Consider the following 21,991-nt stretch of genomic DNA (forward strand, 5'->3'; position numbering starts at 1 on the left):
GAATTTAAGTGCTGTCCAGTGACCATTTCTGGTGCAGTTTTTCAGCTAATTTGGTGCTAATTTTTGTGTCAAATTGTGGTGTTCTGAAGACTTTTTGGTGCTAAACCTACTCATTAAATTTCAGTGGTCAATATTAATAACACTATTAAGCGTATATAGTAGCAGCACCAGCACGGGAATAAGAAGAGTAGGAAGCTTAATTGCACCAGAAAAAGAGAATTGTGAAGTGAATGTTAATATATGAGATGGGGAATAAAAGGGCATACAAGAAGGTGATTTTTCCTAGCATCCAACAAGCAGTAGAAAAATGAGCTAAAAAAAAGGAACAATAGGGTTGTTTTGCATTGAGGGAGAGTGATGACTACACTGCAACATGTACGTACCAATCAAAAAGAGAAACAACAAAACATATATCCAATCAAAAAGAGAGTGAGAAGACAAACATGTACGTACCACACACCTAAAAGGGAGACTGAACTTGGGTTGGAGGTCCTGTTGTCAAAGACCCGCTTTAATCCAACAAGAACTGAGTCCAGGCAATATAATATAATTAGAAGAAACCATAAAATACTACAAAAGAGCAATTTAGTTTTTAACATTCAGTATTTGGCCATCATCATTCACACCACAGTTAAATAAGTAAAAAAAAAGCAAAGAAATATCCACTAAACTAGAGTTGTACATCAAATGTATGCATTAAAGGATCACAAAAACTATTAAAATAGAATTCTGATTTTGATATAAAAATAATAGCAAAAAAATCATGTAATTTAGAATTAGCTAATATATAAAATGAAATGGATAAGGGAAATATAAATAGGGAACCAAAGAATAAACAAATTTGAAGCATGCAACTGTCAACTACAATTGTTACAACTTATTCTTCATAAATGTAAATTTACAATTATTAACCACTTAAGTACATAACAAATAATAATCAAATCATAACAAATTTAAAATTTTCCAGTAAAGAATTTTTGCATGTTGTTTATAAAGAACCAAAAGTAATTAAAACTTTGCTCTCTTTTTCTCCTTTGTTAATATAGTAGGTGCAAGCATCTGGGTAAGACAATAAGGAGAAACAAGTTCGAGTGGAACATCAAAATATGTCACAGTGACCAAAATGGCAGCCATAGTAAAGTTTGAATTTTCCACCAGACCCAAATTACTTAATATAAATGCTAGAGTTATATATGTAAGTATCATCTTATAAAAAGTACAAAGTTGAGTTAAACTTAAATAATATTTGCTATTTGCGGTTCAAGAATTATGGCAAATTTCTCTTCTGAATAAATGAAGTGGATGTTTGTGTTTAATCTTAAAACGGTATTTTTTGTCATCCTTAAACAGTTTTGGGAGCTTATAAACAATCTTAGCACATACAAGTATAATCATTCAACTCCAAGCTTATAATAACCCATTTCAGCCATTTATTCAATTCTTTCAAGCACCCATTTATCACCAAGTTTAGTAGTTTTCTTAAGCACGTATAAGCATTATGTTCCTTTATATATAGCATGCATTGCATCACAATTTCTCAAACTGAGACCTACTATTTTGTTATACGAGTTGAGTTGAGTGATTCACATTCTATTCATTCAAAACCACATCATCTAAACTAATGCAGGTTTTAAATATAATTACTAGTTACCATTATGCCTCCATCACCTAATATCTAACAATTCAACAAGTAAGATAAAGCAATTCAATTTCAGAGAGTGATACAATGCACTACAGGTTTCACAAACACTTTTCTGCAAAATTTGATTTCAGAATGACACAACAAACTAATTGACTCAACAAATGCACAATTAAATGAACTCAGCATACAACTACTGCCAAGCATGATTGATTTACTCAAAAACCTCTGTATAATAGACTCCAGTTTAGAATTGACGCTACAAGTAAACCATTAAAATAGATGGCCATGAATGTCATAGTCTTCATCACTAAATAGTAACAAACATCTTAACTTGGTTGTGTCTGACCAAATTATTGTGTACTTACAAAGTACAAGTTTGAAAATGGTTCTAGAGGTAAAACAGTATACAACTTAAAGTATGTGTACATTACTTTTTTCTAACTATCACTTAATTGTAATGTTCATCTTATAATTATACTTGCTAATATTATTGTAAATATATTAGTTTAAAAGATTTAAGATTCCTACCTTATGCATTAGTTTTGAAGAATAAAGTGATATCAGTAACAGATTATGTCCACGATTGGAATATATTAAAGAAAAGATGTTGTAAATATAAAATAAAAAGAGAAAAAAGAGAGAGTAAAATAAAAAGAAAATGAGAAAATATATTAGGCCTCGTTACTCTGACTATCCCTTTCCCACGCAGGTGTCTAAAATTATACTAACCATCATAATGGCTCGTTCAGTCCCAATAGTCATCATCATAATGGCTTACGAAATCTAAAGACACTGATGAACATGATAATGTGAACATGACTCTGAACCCTTAAAGCAAAATCAAGGGCAACAATTTGGTTTCTTTAGGGTTCTAGGTTGATGAACATGATAATGTGAATGAAATTCTGTGGAACTTACCTGAACCAAGGTAGCCCTTGACGAGCACGACAACGACACCACTAGCCCCTCCAACGAAGTTCCTCAACCTCGAAACTACAACCCCTCAACGTAGCAACCAACCCACGACGAACCAGCACCAGCACGCACCGTGAAGGACCACCACTAGTGACTAACCGAGAAAATGAGGGACCGTGAAGAAAAGGAGGGAAGTGCGTGAAGAAAGGGAGGGAAGTATGTGAAGAAAGAGACAACCTAGACGAAAGCGACGAAGTAAAAATGAAATCGGGAACAAAAACCCCAATTTGGGATTTAAATCACTGAGAAGGTTACCGACAGCTCAAAAGCCTTCGATAATCATCCCAATACCGAAGGCTTCAAAGCCTTCGATAATATACTGTCGATAAATCACATCTTTCCTGTAGTAAATATGATGCAAGAAGATTTCTATAAATCTTTTTCTTCGTTCCATTTCAAAAAATTAAAATAAAAAAACTATTAATTAATTGTCATATATTTCTTAAATACTTTTATCATCTAGTAAAATGTCATATATAAANATTTAATATCAGAAATTATAAAAATAAAAATAAAATATATTTTTATTTCACGGGTCTTACAGGTAACTTCATCCCACTCTCCGACCGCATCAATCTTGATTTCTACTTCTCCTTCCTCCTCCATTTCTTCGGACGAACCAATGACCTCGGCGAAGGAAGTAATTTCGGTAGATCCCCGTGCTAATTGTTGACCTCCCTTGCCAGCAGAGCATATGATCGAAGACCTTACTGTCGAAGATAACTTTGTCCATTATTAGCATACCCCTGACCTTCTTCACCAGTGGACTCATCGAACGACCACATGGCAGACAACATTGTTACATGAAAGAGATAGGTAGAATGAGCGGTTGAAAAGAGAAATGACGGAAAGCATGACAATGACGGTGATCCTACCTCTTATTTATAGCCCAAAAAAAACGGTTTCGACGTTTCATTCTAAACCGTTCATCACACTAAAATCTGATGGCTAGGGATGATCTACTTTTCTCATTCAATGAGTACGAATCCCACGATTCCATGTGTCCAATGATCAACAATTACTTTAGATGGTAATTGCTCAGGTAAAATTGCATTCTCACGCCATTTTTCACCCGGCCAGTTATAGAGAACAGCTGGCGTGAGTAAAACTCCTTCACAATTTACGAGAGTTGCTCGGGGCTTGGGGGACCCGTGTACTATATGGAGTATGCCAGTCGGTGCTGCAATAATACTCTCCCTCCCGATAAGGACTAACTGATCGGTCTAGGCATCCGTTTTAGGTGGTTAAAGACTAATCAATAGCGTAACTATCATTAATGGGTCGCTTACAAGTATTTTAGCAAGTATTAATGATTAATTAATAGGTTTGATTACTATAAGCTCTATAATAAATATACGATTAATGTCGAGGTAAAACACTTTTTTTCTAAATTAAATCAAGACCTTATTTAGAAACATATATGACTTGAGCGACGGTGTCTTCTGCAGGTCAACAACTGATCGTTGAGGATTACTTTCTTGGAGAAATTGGACAATCGAGGCACGAAGCACTTAAAAGTAGGACAATCGACCTTTGATCCTTTTTAACCGAAAATATTTACTTCAATTGTTATATCTTGAAAAGAAAATGCATTTTCATTGTCCAAAGTGATGTTTAATATTTCTAGAAGGAAATTATATTGACATAAATTTTCTTGTGACAAATCTTTATTCATTGACCAGCTTGTCAAACAATCCAAAATGAATATGCAAGCAACATGGAGTTTCAAGCCGACCGTTACACAAAATGTTGATCACCAATAATTAATAAACCAATCATTAACAAAGACCAAAGCTTCTAATTTATAGAGACATCTTTTTAACTAATAAAGTTTGAATATGATCTTTCATCATCCCTTCTGCATTTGTATAATTATCTTCGTCTTTGTAAAACACGTCTATCACACGTGCAAAGTTGACCGCACGCATAAGAAATTTCATTGGTACTTGAGTAGGAGCTAAGCATGCATCATTTATGTCCTTCCAAGCATGCTCAACTAAACTACGTACTCTTTCAATGGCACATTTCCTTGAGATTTTATGCTCCTTCATAAAACATTGAATGCTTGAAACAACATGCTGTCTCTCCTGCTCGAACTTCGTAAACAAAACAGAATCCAAACAAAATCAATATATAATGGTTTTAGAAAAATTATAATTATGTCTTTCTCCTCCAAAATCTTAAGAGTTTTGCAATTTCCAACTCTTCATATAAAATAGAGATAATGTTTCTCCTTATAAACTCAAGTTACTTATAAAAGGGTTATACACACAATAGTATAGAAAAATCTTCTTATATGAATTAAAAAAAGATTATACTCATTTTAAAACTAAGGGGTGACGTTAAAAGCCAATTCTGCAGTAGTGTGTCTTCTGCAGGTTAACAACCGATCGATGAGGATTACTTTCCTACAGAAACTTAGACAATCGAGACACGAAGTACTTAAAGGTAGGACAATAGACTAAATTTAATATCAGAAATTTACTTGTTTGTGGTTCACGGAGTTTGTAGAAAGAACTAAGTTGAACACAAATTAAGTTCTTTAGAACTACATTGAATAGAAAAATGACTAAATTGAACACAAGTTAATTTCTTTAGGACTAGATTGAACAAAAAATTAAAATGGAGACCATTTGGAATATTCCCAACCAAAACTGGGACCAAAAAAGGTATTATACCTTACTTCAATTGTTATATCTTGAAAAAAAAAAAAAACAATGCATTTTTTTTGTCCAAAGTGATGTTTAATATTTCTAAAAGGAAATTATATTGACATAAATTTTGTTTTGACAAATCGTATACATTGACAAGCTTGTCGAACAATCCAAAATGAATATGCAAGCAACATGGAGTTTCAAGCCGACCGTTACACAAAAAGTTGATCACCAATAATTAATAAACCAATCATTAACAAAGACCAAAGCTTCTAATTTATACATACATCTTTTTAAGTAATAAAGTTTGAATGTGATCTTTCATTATCCCTCCTGCATTTGTATAGTTATCCTCGTCTTTGTAAAGCACGTCAATCACACGTGCAAAGTTGACCGCACGCATAAGAAATTTCATTGGTACTTTAGTAGGAGTTAAGCATGCATCGTTTATGTCCTTCCAAGCATTGTCAACTAACTTGCGAAGTTCTTCAATGGCACATTTCCTTGACATTTTATGCTCCTTCATATAGCATTGAATGCTTGAAACAACATGTTGTCTCTCCTGTTCAAACTTCGTAAACAAAACAAAACAGAATCCAAACAAAATCAATATATAAAGGTCTTAGAAAAATTATTATTATGTCTTTCTCTTACAAAATCTTAAGAGATTTGCAATTTCCAACTCTTCATATAAAATAAAGAAAACGTTTCTTCTTATAAACTCAAATCACTTATAAGTGGGTTATACACACAATAGTATAGAAAAATCTTCTTTATATGAATTAAAAAAATATTATACTAATTTTAAAACTAATATAAAAACAGAGATTAAAAAATATTAATTTTAAAGTCGGTACAAAGTATTATATTTTACTTTTTATATCTCTTAAAGTTATAACCTAACTGAGAAAGTACTTGGACAAGTACCATTCTATTATTACTATGCCTTCTCGACAATATTTTCTAGGACTAGGTGTCTGCATAAGTAGTTCCATAGAAAACTGTCACATTCTTATTTTAGTTAAATTAATAGAAATTAATTAGTGTGTAGGGTTCACCTCATCTCCAACAATGTCATCCATGATCCTAGCAATAACTGCAGAAGCTGTAATAATTACTGGCTCATTCGTTGCCCATATAAGGACCTCCTCTGTCGTGTCTTCCATTCCTAAGAAAGATGTGGTAATTAACAGATGGTAGCCAGCGGACGTTGTTCTTACTTGCATGTACTCCTCCACTGTTGGAGTGTGGTTGGAATGGCACCACCTTGCCTCAGACATGTGACTCTGGACTAGTCTTTTCATCTAGCATTAAAGTACAAATTTATAATATTGAGAAATATATTTCACACTATTCATTAGAAATAAGAAAAAAAATGGTCAACACTATCTCATATAGGTTTTGGACTAGAAAACTTTTATATATATATATATATATATATATATATATATATATATATAAAGATCCAAATTCCTCGTTTGGTCATTAAATAGGGTAAGTGATTAGAAGAAAAATGATTTTTTTACAATTGCACATGAAAATATCTATTTTTCTGTAGTCCCCACGATTCAATTTGCTAGAAAAAAGATATTCAGTTTATATTTTAAAAAATTAAAATAATATATAAAAGAATATTTGATATAATTAGTATAAGTTGAATAAGGAATAAAAGAAAAATTAATGAAACTATAATTACCTCTTTCTTGACATACTTGATGCAATATACTTTTCCTTTCTTTCTCATCTCCAGCTCAATTTCATCAAATACATCCAAAATTGCCTTATAGCATAATTGCATGTATTTTGGGAGATCAGCCAAGCAACAAATATCCCACCTGTTAGCCTTGAGAAAGTTATCTTCAGATGATATATTGGTAGAATTAAGCTACTGATATACTACTAACCTCTCAACTGCATTGGTGAATAGCTCAAGTTCTTCTATGGTTCCATAAGCATCATACATGTCATCAATGAGGGAGCCTAGAGCTGTTAATTTTGTTGTCATCCATCTAGAATATTGTGGCTCAAAGTACACCCCTAAATTCCAAAAACAACACTCTGTGATCCTATCTCTTGTAAAAGGTAAATTGGTTGAGACATCTAAATCCCTAGCCCACCATCTGAATCATAAAAAAACAACATTCAGATTCCAAAGACAACAAAATTCTTTCACTGATATTTATTTATTTATAATACGAAAGGTAATATGCCTATGAAAGATATTACTTGGTTAGACTGGTGACTTCTTTCAAATGTAGCTCCTGTAGCCTGTTGAAATCTATTTTTGCAAATGTTAGCAATTTTTCATCATGAGAGGGATATTCTTTGTAGAAAGACATAAAATATGTTGCCTCCAACCTAGGCAAACCTTTGCGAAGTGATTGTCTTAGGGTATGTTGCACTCGTGCCACAAGAGAACAACTTAACTGGGTGGTTATAAACTTAGTTAATTGTTCCAGACTGAAATTATGTGCTTCTTCAAGTACTTCTTCTCCATGACATCTTAGTTGAGCTGCTTCATACAAGCTTAACATTCCTTCAATATCATCGGCTAGACTTTCCTTAAACTTTCCAGTTTGATCTTCGAATTTGCAAAATATACCTGTTTAACTTATTAACATGTGTTAATTTCAAGGTATTAATTGTATAACTATTACAAGGGATACCACCACACAATCGACTTACACAATAATATCAAACTTTGAGTATAAGTTGGTTTGAGTCACCCTGTAAACCTAATCTTAAAAGTGAAAATTGTTTTGATCAAATAATAGGTGTTGTATAATTTAAAAGAGAATAAACACTATTTAGTTCACATTTGATTTTTATTAATATAATGTACTTTTGTACACAAATTATCAAAATGAGAAGCTTCATAAAAAACATAATATTTTGATAAGTTTTGTTCTATAAACACAACTCCAACAAAAAATTTGATTGAAGTCGTGAACTCCAAAGATGACTTTTTATTTAAATTTTCAAATTCCGAAGTCGTGTACCTTATGGAGAACTTCTGTGTAAGAGGTGATTTATTGAAGTTGTGAGGAACAAATTTCAGTTTTTTGTTTTAAATTAAAAGTTGTGTATACATATTCTAGGTAAAATTCGAGAACTACAAAAGGAATGTTTTAAGGATGACATTCTCCTTGGTGTGGTTGTTACATCTGATAAGTGTTACCGTACATGACATACAGGACTTACGATTTAAAAGAAAAAAAGTTACAAATCTTTTTCCATCCACAACTTCAGGTCATTAGATTTTACAAATAAGTCATATGTGGTATAGATCACTTATAATTTCAAACCAAACAACAGAAATTAAAATTAATTCTCTCAATTTTAATGGATAATCTCTTACACATGGGATACACGGTTTTTATTCCGAAAATTTAAATCAAAAGTCGTCTATAGAATTTACGAATTGTTGAAGTCTGTATGTTAATGGAACACCACTTGTTCAGAAGTCGTAATTTGATCTCAACCTATTTATTCTAGTTTCACTAGTAAAAATTGTGATTTTTAACTCGTCATACAGGCTTCGGTTAAAACCGAAACGTATAAAACTATATACCTCAATTAATTTCAAACCCAAAATAGAATGGTGCTATTGCCTCGATTAATATAAGATCCGAGGCCTATACCTCTGCACACAGATCAAACCTTGCTGTCTGACATTTTTTGAAAAAGTCCTATTACCTCGGATGGCTAGACAACCGATGCTATACTCATGTGCAGGATTTTCGCTTAGTTTGTGTGAAAAAAAAAAAAAAGGTATGTATTTTGAGGTTGAGATTGTTAAGTTTTGATGACTCAGAAATTTGTACTGATCCAAACAGGTATGTATTTTGAGAATAATTGATTTCAGATATTCATTTTAGATATTTAGCTAATGATTCTCTCAATCCTAAAATATCAAACCAAGGTAAACTTGCATTAACACGCCAATGCCATATCGTAGTCTACTTTTTGTCTTTCTATTACCTATATATATTTTAACTTCATCTTTATTTTAGGAAAGAAGCTCATTATTTTATTCCACTTGTTTGTCTCATCCCAGACCACGTTTTTTTCAATAGTTAAATTTGTAATCAAAATTATTATAATTTATAATCTAGTTTCTTTTTCTTTATTTACAAAAATACATACACATGCATCCTACATCACGGTCTATTTCAACCAACTTGAACTTTATTAACTCATTTCTGATTCATCTGTGCAAGAAAAGCATCAAAATTTTATTCGAACAAAGTATTTAAATTTGTTTAGACTTGTTTATCCTATGTAGTAGACTCGACTACACTCATATGGAGAAATAAAGACATCCCTGAAGTAGACTGAAACAATAAATTTAATACCGTCGTAGTGAGTTGAACAAGAAGTTAATGTTCTTTGAAAAGTAAATTTGGTTAAATGCTCATGAAAACGTACTTGAAGAAATGCGGTATCCATGTTGTCTAAGCAGCCTAAAGAGTAGAGCCGTGTGGTAAAGATCATCACAGTGAACTGTGATATCATTGTCCTTTGTTGAAATGTCATAAATTTGACATAAAGCATCGTCAATTTCGTGCTCAAAATGGTAAGACACACCCAAACGTTGGACTGAATCAATGAAGTTCAATTTAAGAGAGAAATCGTTATCATCAATCGGTGAGACAAGTCTCTTCCTCACGTCCTCTTTTAATAGTTTAGCTTCTTGAATACAGCTATCACTTTCCTGCATCAAGTAGTATTGAAAAGTCCATCATATGATACGTTCTATCTACATAGACTAAATGTTAAATATATGGAAATGTAATTAGCTAAAGAAATTGAAAAAGTAAAAGTGCAAATGAAATACAGCGGAACAAGGAACAGAGGAAAGGAAGCGATCGCCCCAAACTGAGGGATGAAAATTTGCAGTGGGTCGAAAGGGAGGTTTTTCACCACTAGCGGAAATTGGAAGTGATAAGCCACCATTAGACATGGTTTTTTTGTGTAGTATGCATACAATATTACCTCGGCTACAAAATTATTAATAAACAACAATAATCAGGTGTCTAAAAAAATAAAATATAAAAAATATTGAGTTACCGATTTCGCGACCACTAGTTTCTTATCGGTTTTGCCAGAAGGAGAATCATGATCTCTTGTCACCTTTAACGCATCAGGTTTCTTATATGCTAATTGTGTTGTAATGTAGACCGACATGTTAATTAAGTTATAGTGGGTGTCACCATTTTCCACTCAATAATTTATTCTTGGCATATGTGAGGCAAATGTTTTTTTCTTTACGTTATGATCAATTTGTTATAATGGTGAATGAAATTTATATTATTTTTCAAATTTCTAATTTTTTGTGAGAATGATTTTTTTTTTCAGATTCTAATGTTATTATGTAAGAGTGAAATTAAAGATATGGCTGTTTCCGAGGGATAGTAGCCAGAAACCGTCGGTAATGGTCTATTACCGACGGTCTAAAAGCCGTCGGTAATACCCTTGTCGTTAATAATTACTGACGACTTTTGCCCTTCGGTAATTATCGAAGGGCGAAGTCTTTGGTAAAGCTTTCGGTAACATCCAGAAAAATACAAAGTCATTTGTATTTGTCATCTAACCACACATACCTGCATAAAATGTTCAAGCACAAACAAACCTACATAATAATTTCAGACCACATATAGACTTACATATTGTGCATCCCAAAATCATCCGATCATTGATGAAAAAAACAACAATATGCATCATTTCTGTTGTTCAAATTTAAAAAGTTGTTTCTGAAAATGAAATATGAAACATAAAACAATATCATCCATTTCTGAGCAAATATAATGTAACAGAATCATTATGTACTTGTTGATATGGTTGACAACACAATTTCTATATCAATCTAGTTTTTTATGATGACAACACATTGCTTAATAACATGCATATGTTGTTTGTTGTGATTACATGTTCTTATACATTTTAACTGTTATATCGGTTGAACATGTTTGAAATGTGTTACATGTTCCAATGCTGATTGTTTGATATATATCTGGAACGTGTTTATATGCTTTATGTGTTATGTGCTTTGCATCATTTAAAATCTTTTACTGCACATGTTTTAAAGCTCAAAAACACAAGCACTTTTATGAACTTTTAACTATGTGACAAAGTTCTAGTACAGTCGATTACATAGTAAATGCATTCGACTATGCTAAAGTCTTTGTGCAGATTTTGAGGATCAGTGCTGTGTGTAATTTTGAGAAGAAAAGAATTTCAAAATGTTTTACATGGTTGATGTCGACTATGTAGTTTACATATTCGACTGTATTTGTTGTTTGATTTGGAATTCTATTATGCTCTTGCACTCTAACGGCTATATTTTTAAAAATTAGTTGAGCATTGATGACTTGGTGCATTTGCTTCCAGGTGGAAGGACACTGGATGTAGGCATTGTTGGCCGAACCAGTATGAAAGCTTGTGTTTGAATTTCTCTATCCCTTATCTTTTACATTATAGTCGACCTATTTCTAACGCAGTCTACTACGTTTTTTCCGCTGCATACATTTTCTGATTGCTTACATTTCAAGAAACTTTAAAAAGTTTTATACTTTGTTTGCAAGATTGCGAAAAGAACACATTTTTGAAACATCACCAATTCACCCATCCTCTTGGTGTGTAAAGAAGCCTACCTGTTTTCCAACAATTAGCACCAGAGCTGGTTTTCATAAGATATTTGAAAAACTAGTCGACTCTGTTTTTCTTTGATTCGACTATATAAACCTGGGGATGGCTTCAAATTTTCAAACTTTTGGTGAAGGTGCTTCAACAAACAGACCACCTCTGTTTGTTGGCGAAAATTATCTGTTTTTGAAAATTAGAATGCAAATCGTTCTTAAATCGCAAGACAAAGGAATTTTTGGAGTTCACATTAAATGGACCTTTTGATGATAAAACTATTTTGAAACCTTTTACTAAGTGGACTGCTGATGAAAATAGAAAGGCTCAATATGATGTTAAAGCTAAAAATATTATTGCCTCTACACTAACTTTTGATGAATTTTTCAGGATATCTCAATGCAAGACTGCAAAGGAAATGTGGGATGTCCTAGAGGTAACTCATGAAGGCACAAATGAAGTAAAGAGAGCAAGAAAGAATTCTTTGATACAAAAGTATGAATTGTTCAGAATGAAAGTTGGTGAAAACATCTATGATGTGCAAAAACGATTGACTCACATAGTAAATCATCTCATGGCTCTCAGGAAGGTATTTGAAAAAGAAGAGATCAATATCAAGATATTGAAAAGTCTTGATAGAAATTGGCAACCAAAAGTCACAGCAATATCTAAATCCAAAGATCTCACAACGATGAACATGGCTACCTTGTTTGGCAAGTTACGTGAACATGAATTGGAACTTGGCAGACTAAAGGATGAAAAGGAGATTGAAGAAAAGAAGTCCATTGCTCTGAAGGCTACAAGCAAGAACAACTCAGAAACGGACATGGACGAGAAAGAATTGATTACCTTGATGGTAAGGAAATTTAGTCGACTGTTAAATAATGATAATCAACTGACTAACCTTGCAGGTCAAGACAAAAAGAAAAGCTTCAGTACAAATGTTGTCCAGTGCTATGAATGTGGGAAAGAAGGTCACATCAAGCCTGATTGTCCTAATCTAAAGCCGAAGCAGAAAGGAAAGAAGAGATTTCCTCAAAGCAGAAACATGAAAAGAAAAGGTGCATACATTGCTTAGGAGTACTCAGACTCTGAAAGCTCAAGTGATGAAGATGCTGATCAACAAGAATAATCCAACATATGCTACATGACTGGAGTTACATGGGACGATTATGACAATGATGCAGACATTTCAAATGAACCAGTGGAAGTCAAATATGATCTGCTGCAAGATACATTCAGAGAACTACATGCTGAAGCAATGCGACTACAGTATAAGGTTAATCGACTAAACTCTGAAAGAAGAGATTATGAGTATAGAATTAATAACCTTGTTGCTGATAATGAGAAATTAGAAAAAGAATTAAAAGAAGCTTTGTTATCTGCTAAGAATGTTAAAATCAAAATTGTTACTTGACTAGCTCGCTAGCTAAGTTTACTCAAGGTAGAGACAATTTCAATGTTGTTTTAAAATCATCTGGTAGAGCAATTTATAGACAAGGAATTGGTTACTAAGCTCAATCTAACAGAACCAATACTAGGAAATTTACCGATTTAAGTAAACCTGCTAGAAATGCATGTTTCTATTGTAATTGTGTTGGTCATACTGTTAAAAATTGCTATTACAAAAATGTTTTTGTTCCTAAAGGATTATATGTTTGGATACCAAAGGAACAAGTAACAAGGACTGACAATCATGGACCCAAAGTTAAATGGGTACCAGCAACCAAAACTGAAATTGTTTTGCAGGTTATATTGCAGATGCAGTTGATCTCAAGGATGAATCAATTACGGAATACATAAAAAATCTTGAGTATCTACAACTGGTAACATTGTATTAATCTACTACATTATGCCTGATTTGATTGGTTGTGATTATGTGATTGATTGAACATCATGCTTGAATTGATTGTCTAGTTGATTGATTGTTTGAATCTGAAACTATGTTTTTTTTAATGTGTCATAGTCGACTATGTTAATAATTCATTCGATTAGTAGTTGTACACCCTGTGAACTAAAATCTTTAGGTATTCGACTGACTATAGGTTTGCTGACTATGTATGAAATTTAAAATTTCATTTTGGTGCGAAAATCAAACAAAATGTTTTACCTCCGAATTATTCATCCGAATTAAATATACTGAAACCTTGATAATCATGGGTTACTACATTCATCCTAATTGATCTGATACTCCACTATCCTCATTCCTTCTAAGAGAATCTTCACTCATCTTCAAATTGCAATGGCTTCAAGCTCTACGCCGAGAAGGCGGTTTAAAACCATCGCTTCAAGAAATTCTAGAAGAGTATCTGATTTAAACGGCTCGATAAGCGATGATGATGCGTAGTCAAAATATCTAGATTGTTGGACGCATAAATTTGGTGATGCATAAATTCCTAAAGTTGAAGTTTTTCAGAAATGAAGGATTTCTATTTCAGAGATGGATTAAGTGTCAGGGCTTAAAACAACTTGTCGAAATGGCGAGTCCCTGGTATCCGGATTTAGTAAAGGTCTTCTACTGCAACCTGAAATTTGTGGATGACGTCCTCTCTTCTCGTGTAAAGGGAGTTGACATCAAACTGACCAATGATGTCTGGAGCACTATTGGAGGATTAAGAATTGGTGGTGAAAAATGCCATCTACGAATAGAAGGGTTCAACAAGTTTACTGAATACTAGAACTGTCTGAGAAATGCAAATGACTGCAGAGATCATTCAAACTATAAAACTGGTGGGATGAAGAAAGATGAAAGAATGGATATCTATACCATTGCCTATATACTTATGGGTAGAGGAGGAAACTATGCACAAGCCACCACTAAAGACTTAATGCTGCTAAAAGCTTTGAAAGAGAATATTCAAGAAGATTGGTGTTGACGGATTGACAAGCGTACCAAATCGTTCAAGTAATATAATTGGAGTAACCCAATATCGTTCTTCCCAAGAGACTCGAAAGGCTTTCTCGTTCACGTGAATTAAAATAATAAGACTTGAAAATAAAAATAATTAATAAATTGATTTGAGAACAAAAATATTAACATGCAAAAGAGATTGATTCAATTAACAAAAGAAAACAATGGATGAATGGAGTTGTTGGGGGTTTACAATTTCATCATTATCTGCTCTCTCTTATCTACTCCTCTTGAATTATTAGTTTGATTAATTAATTGTCATGCAACTTTCTTAGCCTACCCTTAACCTGATCCCTTGGCAAAAAGAGCCTAATATTAACTACTGGCTTGCTATCCCTAGCCTCCCCTAGCAATTAATACCGCATTATAGAGTAGAAGTTAAACGCAATTGATCGTCCTACCCCTATCCCTAGGTGGTATTGCAAAATCAAGGAATTACTCACCAGTTCATGACATTACTGTACGTCCCCGTATCAATAAAGACAAACATCAGTTACCGAATGAGTTAAACTATAAAGGCCTTAAGCACAGATGAGAACCCAACAATTAACAATCAATCATATGGAAACCATATAAATAATCAAGACTTTCAATATAAGAGAGTATCAAAAGATTACATTGTTTCCCCCAACAACAAAAGGGTTTAGTTCACCATAGACATGGTGAAACTAGATGAAAAATGGAAGAAGAATGGAAAAGCAAAACCTAGAAAAGATGAAAAGGAGCCTAAGCATCCAAGAGATCCTCTCTAGAGAGCAAAATTAGGTCTGGCCATTCTCCCCTGTCAAAAGAATGACTCTGAACTCGAAATAGGGGTATTTATAGGTGAGGAGCGCAGCACAAAACAGGCCCAGGCTCAACGGACCACTGCCCGGCAGAATAAGTGTGCTGCCCGGCAGTTTCCTCCAAAACCGCCCAGTGCCAACGCCAGTGCCTACTCCTTGACCTAGGCCGCTCAGCGGTGCAATTGGCCGCCGGGCGGTGCGTCGACTCTTCAAATCTTCACTTTTCTTCTCTTTTCTTGAGTCTACGACCTTTATCTTCAGCTCCATTCTTCATTTCATCAAAATAGCTACAAAACAATGCAAAATAGGCGTAATAATGCTAAAAACAGCTTTTGACTCTCTACAAACTCATTTATTGAGTTTTGCTTGATTCTATACTCATTCCAAGTAATAAAAGGCATAATTAGGTCTAAAATGACATGAAAATATCTGTTTTTCAACCTTCATCAACACCCCAAAGTTAGAACTTTGCTTGTCCTCAAGCAAACAACACATAAAACAAATCTTGGCTTTATCCTCTTCCATCCAATGTTTTAACAATCCCAAAATAAGATGCATGCATGCTTTCAATCCAGAGATTACACAACAGATGTAATACATTATGAATGACCAATCCACTAAGCAACAATGCACTCATGAAAATTAACAGTTCATACCAAGCAAGTGTTTCACTCAATCACTCAAGTGTTTAAGGTGACACTCCACTCTCTATTGTTCACAAGTCACATGAAACAAAACTGTCATTCATCTCAAACAATCAACATCTTTACATGCAAATGCCATCAAAAGGACTTTTTTAAGGCTTGTAATGAGGTTAGGCTAACAAGAAAATTTGGTTTTTCCGGAATGCAAAGTCCTTGAGTTAAGAGAGCTACCATAATATTCAAAATTTAAGCACAACTCTCTTTCTCACCAATCTCACTCATTCTCAACTTGTTCCCCTTTTCTTTTTCTTTTGCACTGAGCTCTTCTTCATGCTTTTCTTATTTTCTTTTCTTTTTCTCATGAATTTTTATTTTCACAACATTCAAGCTCAATGCTTTTCATTTGTTTTTCTCAATTTTTCCCCATACAACCCTAAACTTGAACCTTTTCATCGCATACATTTAAGCTCATCCCAACTTAAGGTAAAGAATTTAAAGACAAGGTTTCACATCCTGTGTAAGGCTAAGGTTCAAAAGGTGTATAATATTTTCAAGCATTTTGGGTGAAAATTTGGCTAGAGAAGGGTTCTTAAAAATCGCCGTGATCATATGACATTTACATGCAATTCAATCAATCATCAAGATTAAGGCAATATCATTCATGTTTTCCTGTGAACAATGCATATAACAATAAAAGCTCTGGAGCTCAAAATCTCACACACATGCTTTCTCCCACAAAATTCAATCATGCATCCTTCTTAGCATCAAAACCACAATCATAATTCATCACACATCTATTTCACAGAATATCAACATGCATTGCAACTCAATTCTCATCCACATAAGATAATCATCAAATAGCTCCATCATACACCTCAGTTAGTCAAACATTTTCAGAACAAGTATTAAAGTCAAGAGTACACACCAAAATTAAAATTCAACCTATTCTAAGAATTTAAATGCAAAAAGTAAAAGAAGAAAATCTAGGTTGCCTCCTAGTAGCGCTTGTTTAACGTCACGAGCCTGACCCAAACTTGTTTGGCACTTGTCAGTAAGTGCACTTCCTTCCACCACCCATCAGTAGGTGTACCTTCCGGATATCCTTCAGTGGATACCAAAAATTTTAGCATCCCTCAATAGATGCTACCCAACAATTGTTCCACAAATTCAAAAAGTACATGTTCCAACGAAAATAAAAAAATGCAAATAACTAAAAAAATGAAAATTGTTTTTAAAAATATAAAAATTGATTTCCAGCAAGTTCAACTCTTCTTCTTCACGTTGGGATCTTCATTGTCCCACCGGCTCACTTTCCTTCGATCCACCTTCTTGATCACTGTGGAATATGGTCTTTGAATTTCCACCATTCCTTTTTCCTTCAGCTCCTTTACTATCCATTCCTTTTTCTTAAATCTGACTTTGTTCCCCGGTTGGAGTGGATCTTCTTTTGATTCTGGGTGAATGGTTTTTCTCCTTTTATCCTCAGGCACCTGCAAAATACAACAGTTGTCATAATAATCAGTACCTACTATGCTCTCTTCTTATTCTTCGTTCATCTCTGGCTTCTCAAATGTGTTTCTTTTTACTGTTTTGATCTCATCGCCTTCACGACCAGTATAAAGAAATAGATAAATCAAATCCCTCATCATTATCCTTCCATCATGAACATCAATAAACATCTTTGATGTTGCCATAAAGGGTCGCCCCAAAATCACAAGATACTCCTCCTCCGTTTTAACATCCATGACAATGAAATCTGCTAAGAACTCAAGTCGGTCTACTCGCACAACAACATTTTCCACCATTCCCACTGGCGCTTTTGTAGAACCATCTGCCATTGTTATAGTCAAGTCAGATGGTTTTAACACAAGCCCACTAATTTCCTTCAAAAGTTCTGTGGGTATTAAATTGATACTAGATCCATAATCTATCATAGCTTCCACATCCAAATCATTCAGAGCACATGACAGTGTTAAGCACCCCGGATCTTTAGCCTTAGGAGGATAATTACTCTTTTGTGGTTGAACAACAAGATCCTCTTCTCATTAGTAAGCTCAATTTCGACAAGATCCTCTTCTTCATCAGTAAGCTCAATTTCATCATCAATGTTGATTTTGATTCTTTCTGAATAGGGAGGGAGCTGCTGATTTCCTAAAGGTAACACAGTCATCCGGTTGAAAATCTCTCTAAATCCCCCATTATGATTGCAACTAGTTCCTATTTCCTCTTTTCCTCCACCAACCTCTTCTTCGTTAAAATTTTCATCTTCTTCATTTTCACTGCTCATGGGTTCAAATAATTCAACCATCAACATTTCCTCCTCTTCACTATTCACCACATGGAACGGTTCACAATCTGCTTCCCAACAATCCTAGCTCGTAATAATCTTGCATTATGAACAAAAGCTTTATGAGAACTTCTCTCTGACACACAGTGTTCTACTTTTCTTTTTCAGTTCAAAAACGTTGCTTCTGAAGATTTGAAAAACCAAATATATAGCCAAGTACATTGAATGCCAAAGGTCAGCTCCCAACTGCCATGAATAATCGATTATTGTAAGTGATAATTGATTATTCAAGTCCGTTACAGATTTTTCAAAAAGTAATAATCGATTATATGAAGTGATAATCGATTATTCAAGTATGACTTGTGATAATCGATTATTGCTTCATGATAATCGATTATTCTAGTACAAAAAACATGTGATAATCGATTATAGAAGATTTGTGAAAGATTTCTCCACCATAGCTGCCCCTTTGAATGAATTGGTCAAAAAGGATGTTCCTTTTATTTGGGGTGACAAACAAGCCATATCTTTTGAGACCTTGAAAAATAAGTTAACTCATGCACCCATTCTAGCCTTGCCTGACTTTTCCAAAGCTTTTGAACTAGAATGTGATGCATCTGGGGTAGGAATAGGAGCTGTCTTAATTCAAGAAGGTCATCCAGTGGCATACTTTAGTGAAAAACTTAGGGGACCTACCTTAAACTATCCTACCTATGATAAGGAATTATATGCCCTCATTAGAGCTTTAAAGACTTGGGAGCATTACTTGGTAACTCGAGAATTTATTATACATACTGACCATGAATCTCTCAAGTATCTTAAAGGGCAAGGAAAGCTAAACAAAAGACATGCCAAGTGGGTGGAATACCTGTAGCAATTTCCATATGTCATCAAACACAAGAAGGGGAGTAATGTTGTTGCGGATGCTTTATCTAGAAGACATGCATTATTAGTAACACTAGGCTCTCAAATATTAGGATTTGATGATATAAGAGAGTTATATGAAAGTGATTAAACATTTGCATCCACTTATGCATCATGTCTTAAGAAGCCTTTTGATGGATTCTATCTTTCTAAGGGGTATCTTTTTAATAAAGGAAAACTTTGTATACCCCAAGGATCCATTAGAAAACTTCTTATCAAAGAAAGTCATGGAGGAGGACTCATGGGCCATCATGGAGTTGATAAGACTCTAAACATTTTGAAAAATAAATTCTATTGGCCACACATGAGAGTAGATGTTCAAAGGCATTGTTCTAAATGCATAGCTTGTTTACAAGCTAAGTCAAAAATTATGCCTCAAGGACTCTATACACCTCTTCCAATAGCTAGTACCCCATGGGAGGACATAAGCATGGATTTTGTTCTAGGATTGCCAAGAACTAAAAAGGGGTATGATTCTATATTTGTGGTGGTAGATCGGTTTAGTAATATGGCACACTTTATACCTTGCCACAAAGTAGATGATGCTAGTTATATCTCTAGACTCTTCTTTAAAGAAATAGTGAGATTGCATGGTTTACCCAAAACCATAGTGTCTGATAGAGATCTCTTCTGAACGTGCTACAACAGCGTGGGAATTGCTGGAGGAAAACTGGCGCATTTCTTCTGAATTTCATTTGAATTTAAGAAGCATTTTGATTTTAGAAAAGAGGCCCATCTTTCCCTATAAATAAGAGGGCCTCTCCTTTGTATGAGTCACTTTAGAGCTTGAATGTTATGCTGCAAAAATGAATTTCCAGCTTGCTTTGCTCTTGAGTCACCAATTCTCTTCACTTTCTCTACCCTTTCCTCTAGCTTCCTTCCATAGTGGGAAGGCCTTCTGAGCTGAGGAGATAACCCACACACTCCTACCATTTCCAAAACAGAAACACCATTGCACTTATCCATATCCACTGCATCAACAACATTATCCGCTGCATCACTCTGTTCGAAGTTTACTTGCTATTTGGGATTGCTACACATTGATTCCAGACCTTGGCTAGCTTCCATCATGAAGGAGATAACAGAAAACACAAAGAAAAAAAATTCAAAGATGGAGTTCATAGGAGAAATTTTTTGAATGGATGTCTACTTAAAATAATTACTATTGACGTCAAAGCCAATTTAAATTGACATTTTTTTGGTTGATTTAAAAGAAAAATAAAACAATAACTACTTGTTGTAATATACAACGTCCATTTTTTGTTATTGTAACATCATATTATTTAAAATAGAATTTTGTATTTATTTATTTTGTATTGAACGTCAATTGTTTCCTTAACTAAAGTTATGTGATTACCTAGGTTTCGTACACCAAGGACCATCACGTCAGACCCCAAATTGTTCGACGTTCTACATTGGTATAAACGTTGAAACCATAAAGTGGGCGACGTTCTATAAAGAATAAAGAAAAAACGGATTCACTCTCTGTCATATAAACGTCGAATATTTAGCATGGTGAACGTCAAATGTGGGTAGAGTGATATTGTTGGAAGCAAACTACTATTTCGTTATTTTTTTATTTTAAATTGAACGTCAGTTGTTTCTCAAAATGATGTTAAGTGTTTTGTTTCTAAGGTCATTGTTTTATGTCACCCAATAGACGTCGGTTCGAGGGAAGCCCGACATATATGAGTGGACGGTGGCATTACCGTAAATAAGTTGGTAACCTGACCTCTTTCAAGGGAAGGCGACGTCTATGATATTGTAGACGTCTGCTCTGCCGTAAATCGACGTCTAATGGCCTGAGATAGGCGAGAAGACAGTCTATTGACGTCGGTTTTAATGGGAGGCCGACGTTTACTGGGTTGCAATTAATGCTCTTCACCTGATTCTCAGGCGCTTAGACGTCATGTAGTCAAAAAGCGACGTCTATGGCCTATCCAGAAGGCGGGAAGACAAAAATTTCTACAATTTAGACGTCAGTGTTTAAGGGGAGGGACGTTTATGTGCTTGTAATTAATTATGTTCACCAAACTCGGAGGCCCTTACACGTCCGTCAAAAGGGCACCGACGTCTAAATTATTATAGACGTCGGCGCCCTTTCACAACTGTCGTCAACTTCCCTAACAGGAAATGAAACGTTAATCGGTTCAGCATCCTAGACGTCGGCTCCCCTTAAACCGACTTCTAAAGGGCATTCAAAATACAGTTTATATGTTAACTTGGTCGTCGAATTAGTTAGATAACCGACGTCTAGTTAACTATAGACGTCGGTTTCTGGAGCAAGCGACGCCCCTTTTCATTTTAAATAAACCGCAGACTCTTCGCGGCATTGTAGTTTCTAATATCATCGTCTTCCTCCTCTCCTTTTTCTCTTGCGGCACCTCTCATTTTTCTCTCTTGCGGCACTGCATTATTGTTTCTAATAACATCATCGTCTTTCTCCTCTCCTTTTTCTCCTTGCGACATTGCATCCTAGGTGCGTGTTTTTTTATTGTTATCGTTTAACCTTTGTTCAGTCTTTCATCGA

General features: G+C 34.3%; 1 protein-coding gene across 2 annotated transcripts; it reads right to left on the reverse strand.

Moving 5' to 3' along the window:
- Positions 1–5,483: 5,483 nt before the first annotated feature.
- On the reverse strand, positions 5,484–10,277 carry LOC106755815 (probable terpene synthase 2). 2 transcript variants are annotated; one of them, XM_014638029.2, is made up of 8 exons: positions 10,109–10,277; positions 9,700–9,985; positions 7,640–7,873; positions 7,498–7,549; positions 7,176–7,391; positions 6,968–7,106; positions 6,330–6,575; positions 5,484–5,842 (listed from the first exon to the last, which is right to left on the reverse strand). In XM_014638029.2, exons 1-8 carry the CDS (start codon positions 10,232–10,234, stop codon positions 5,549–5,551), a joined length of 1,593 nt encoding a protein of 530 aa, XP_014493515.1. In that variant the 5' UTR covers positions 10,235–10,277; the 3' UTR covers positions 5,484–5,548. The 2 variants fall into 2 exon arrangements, with proteins under 2 accessions (XP_014493515.1, XP_014493514.1); XM_014638028.2 differs by having other exon boundaries at positions 7,498–7,873; positions 10,109–10,276.
- Between the last annotated feature and the right edge of the window lie 11,714 nt (positions 10,278–21,991).

Source organism: Vigna radiata, chromosome 2, assembly GCF_000741045.1.
Source record: "Vigna radiata var. radiata cultivar VC1973A chromosome 2, Vradiata_ver6, whole genome shotgun sequence".
Lineage (NCBI taxonomy): Eukaryota > Viridiplantae > Streptophyta > Magnoliopsida > Fabales > Fabaceae > Vigna > Vigna radiata.

Excerpts from the sequence above, each read along its gene's own strand:
- LOC106755815 (XM_014638028.2), bottom strand. The coding sequence starts at position 10,234 with ATGTCTAATGGTGGCTTATCACTTCCAATTTCCGCTAGTGGTGAAAAA. Across the intron at positions 7,874-9,699 it reads TGGATACCGCATTTCTTCAA|GTATATTTTGCAAATTCGAA; the intron begins GTACGTTTTCAT and ends TAAGTTAAACAG. Across the intron at positions 6,576-6,967 it reads TCAAGTATGTCAAGAAAGAG|ATGAAAAGACTAGTCCAGAG; the intron begins GTAATTATAGTT and ends CTTTAATGCTAG.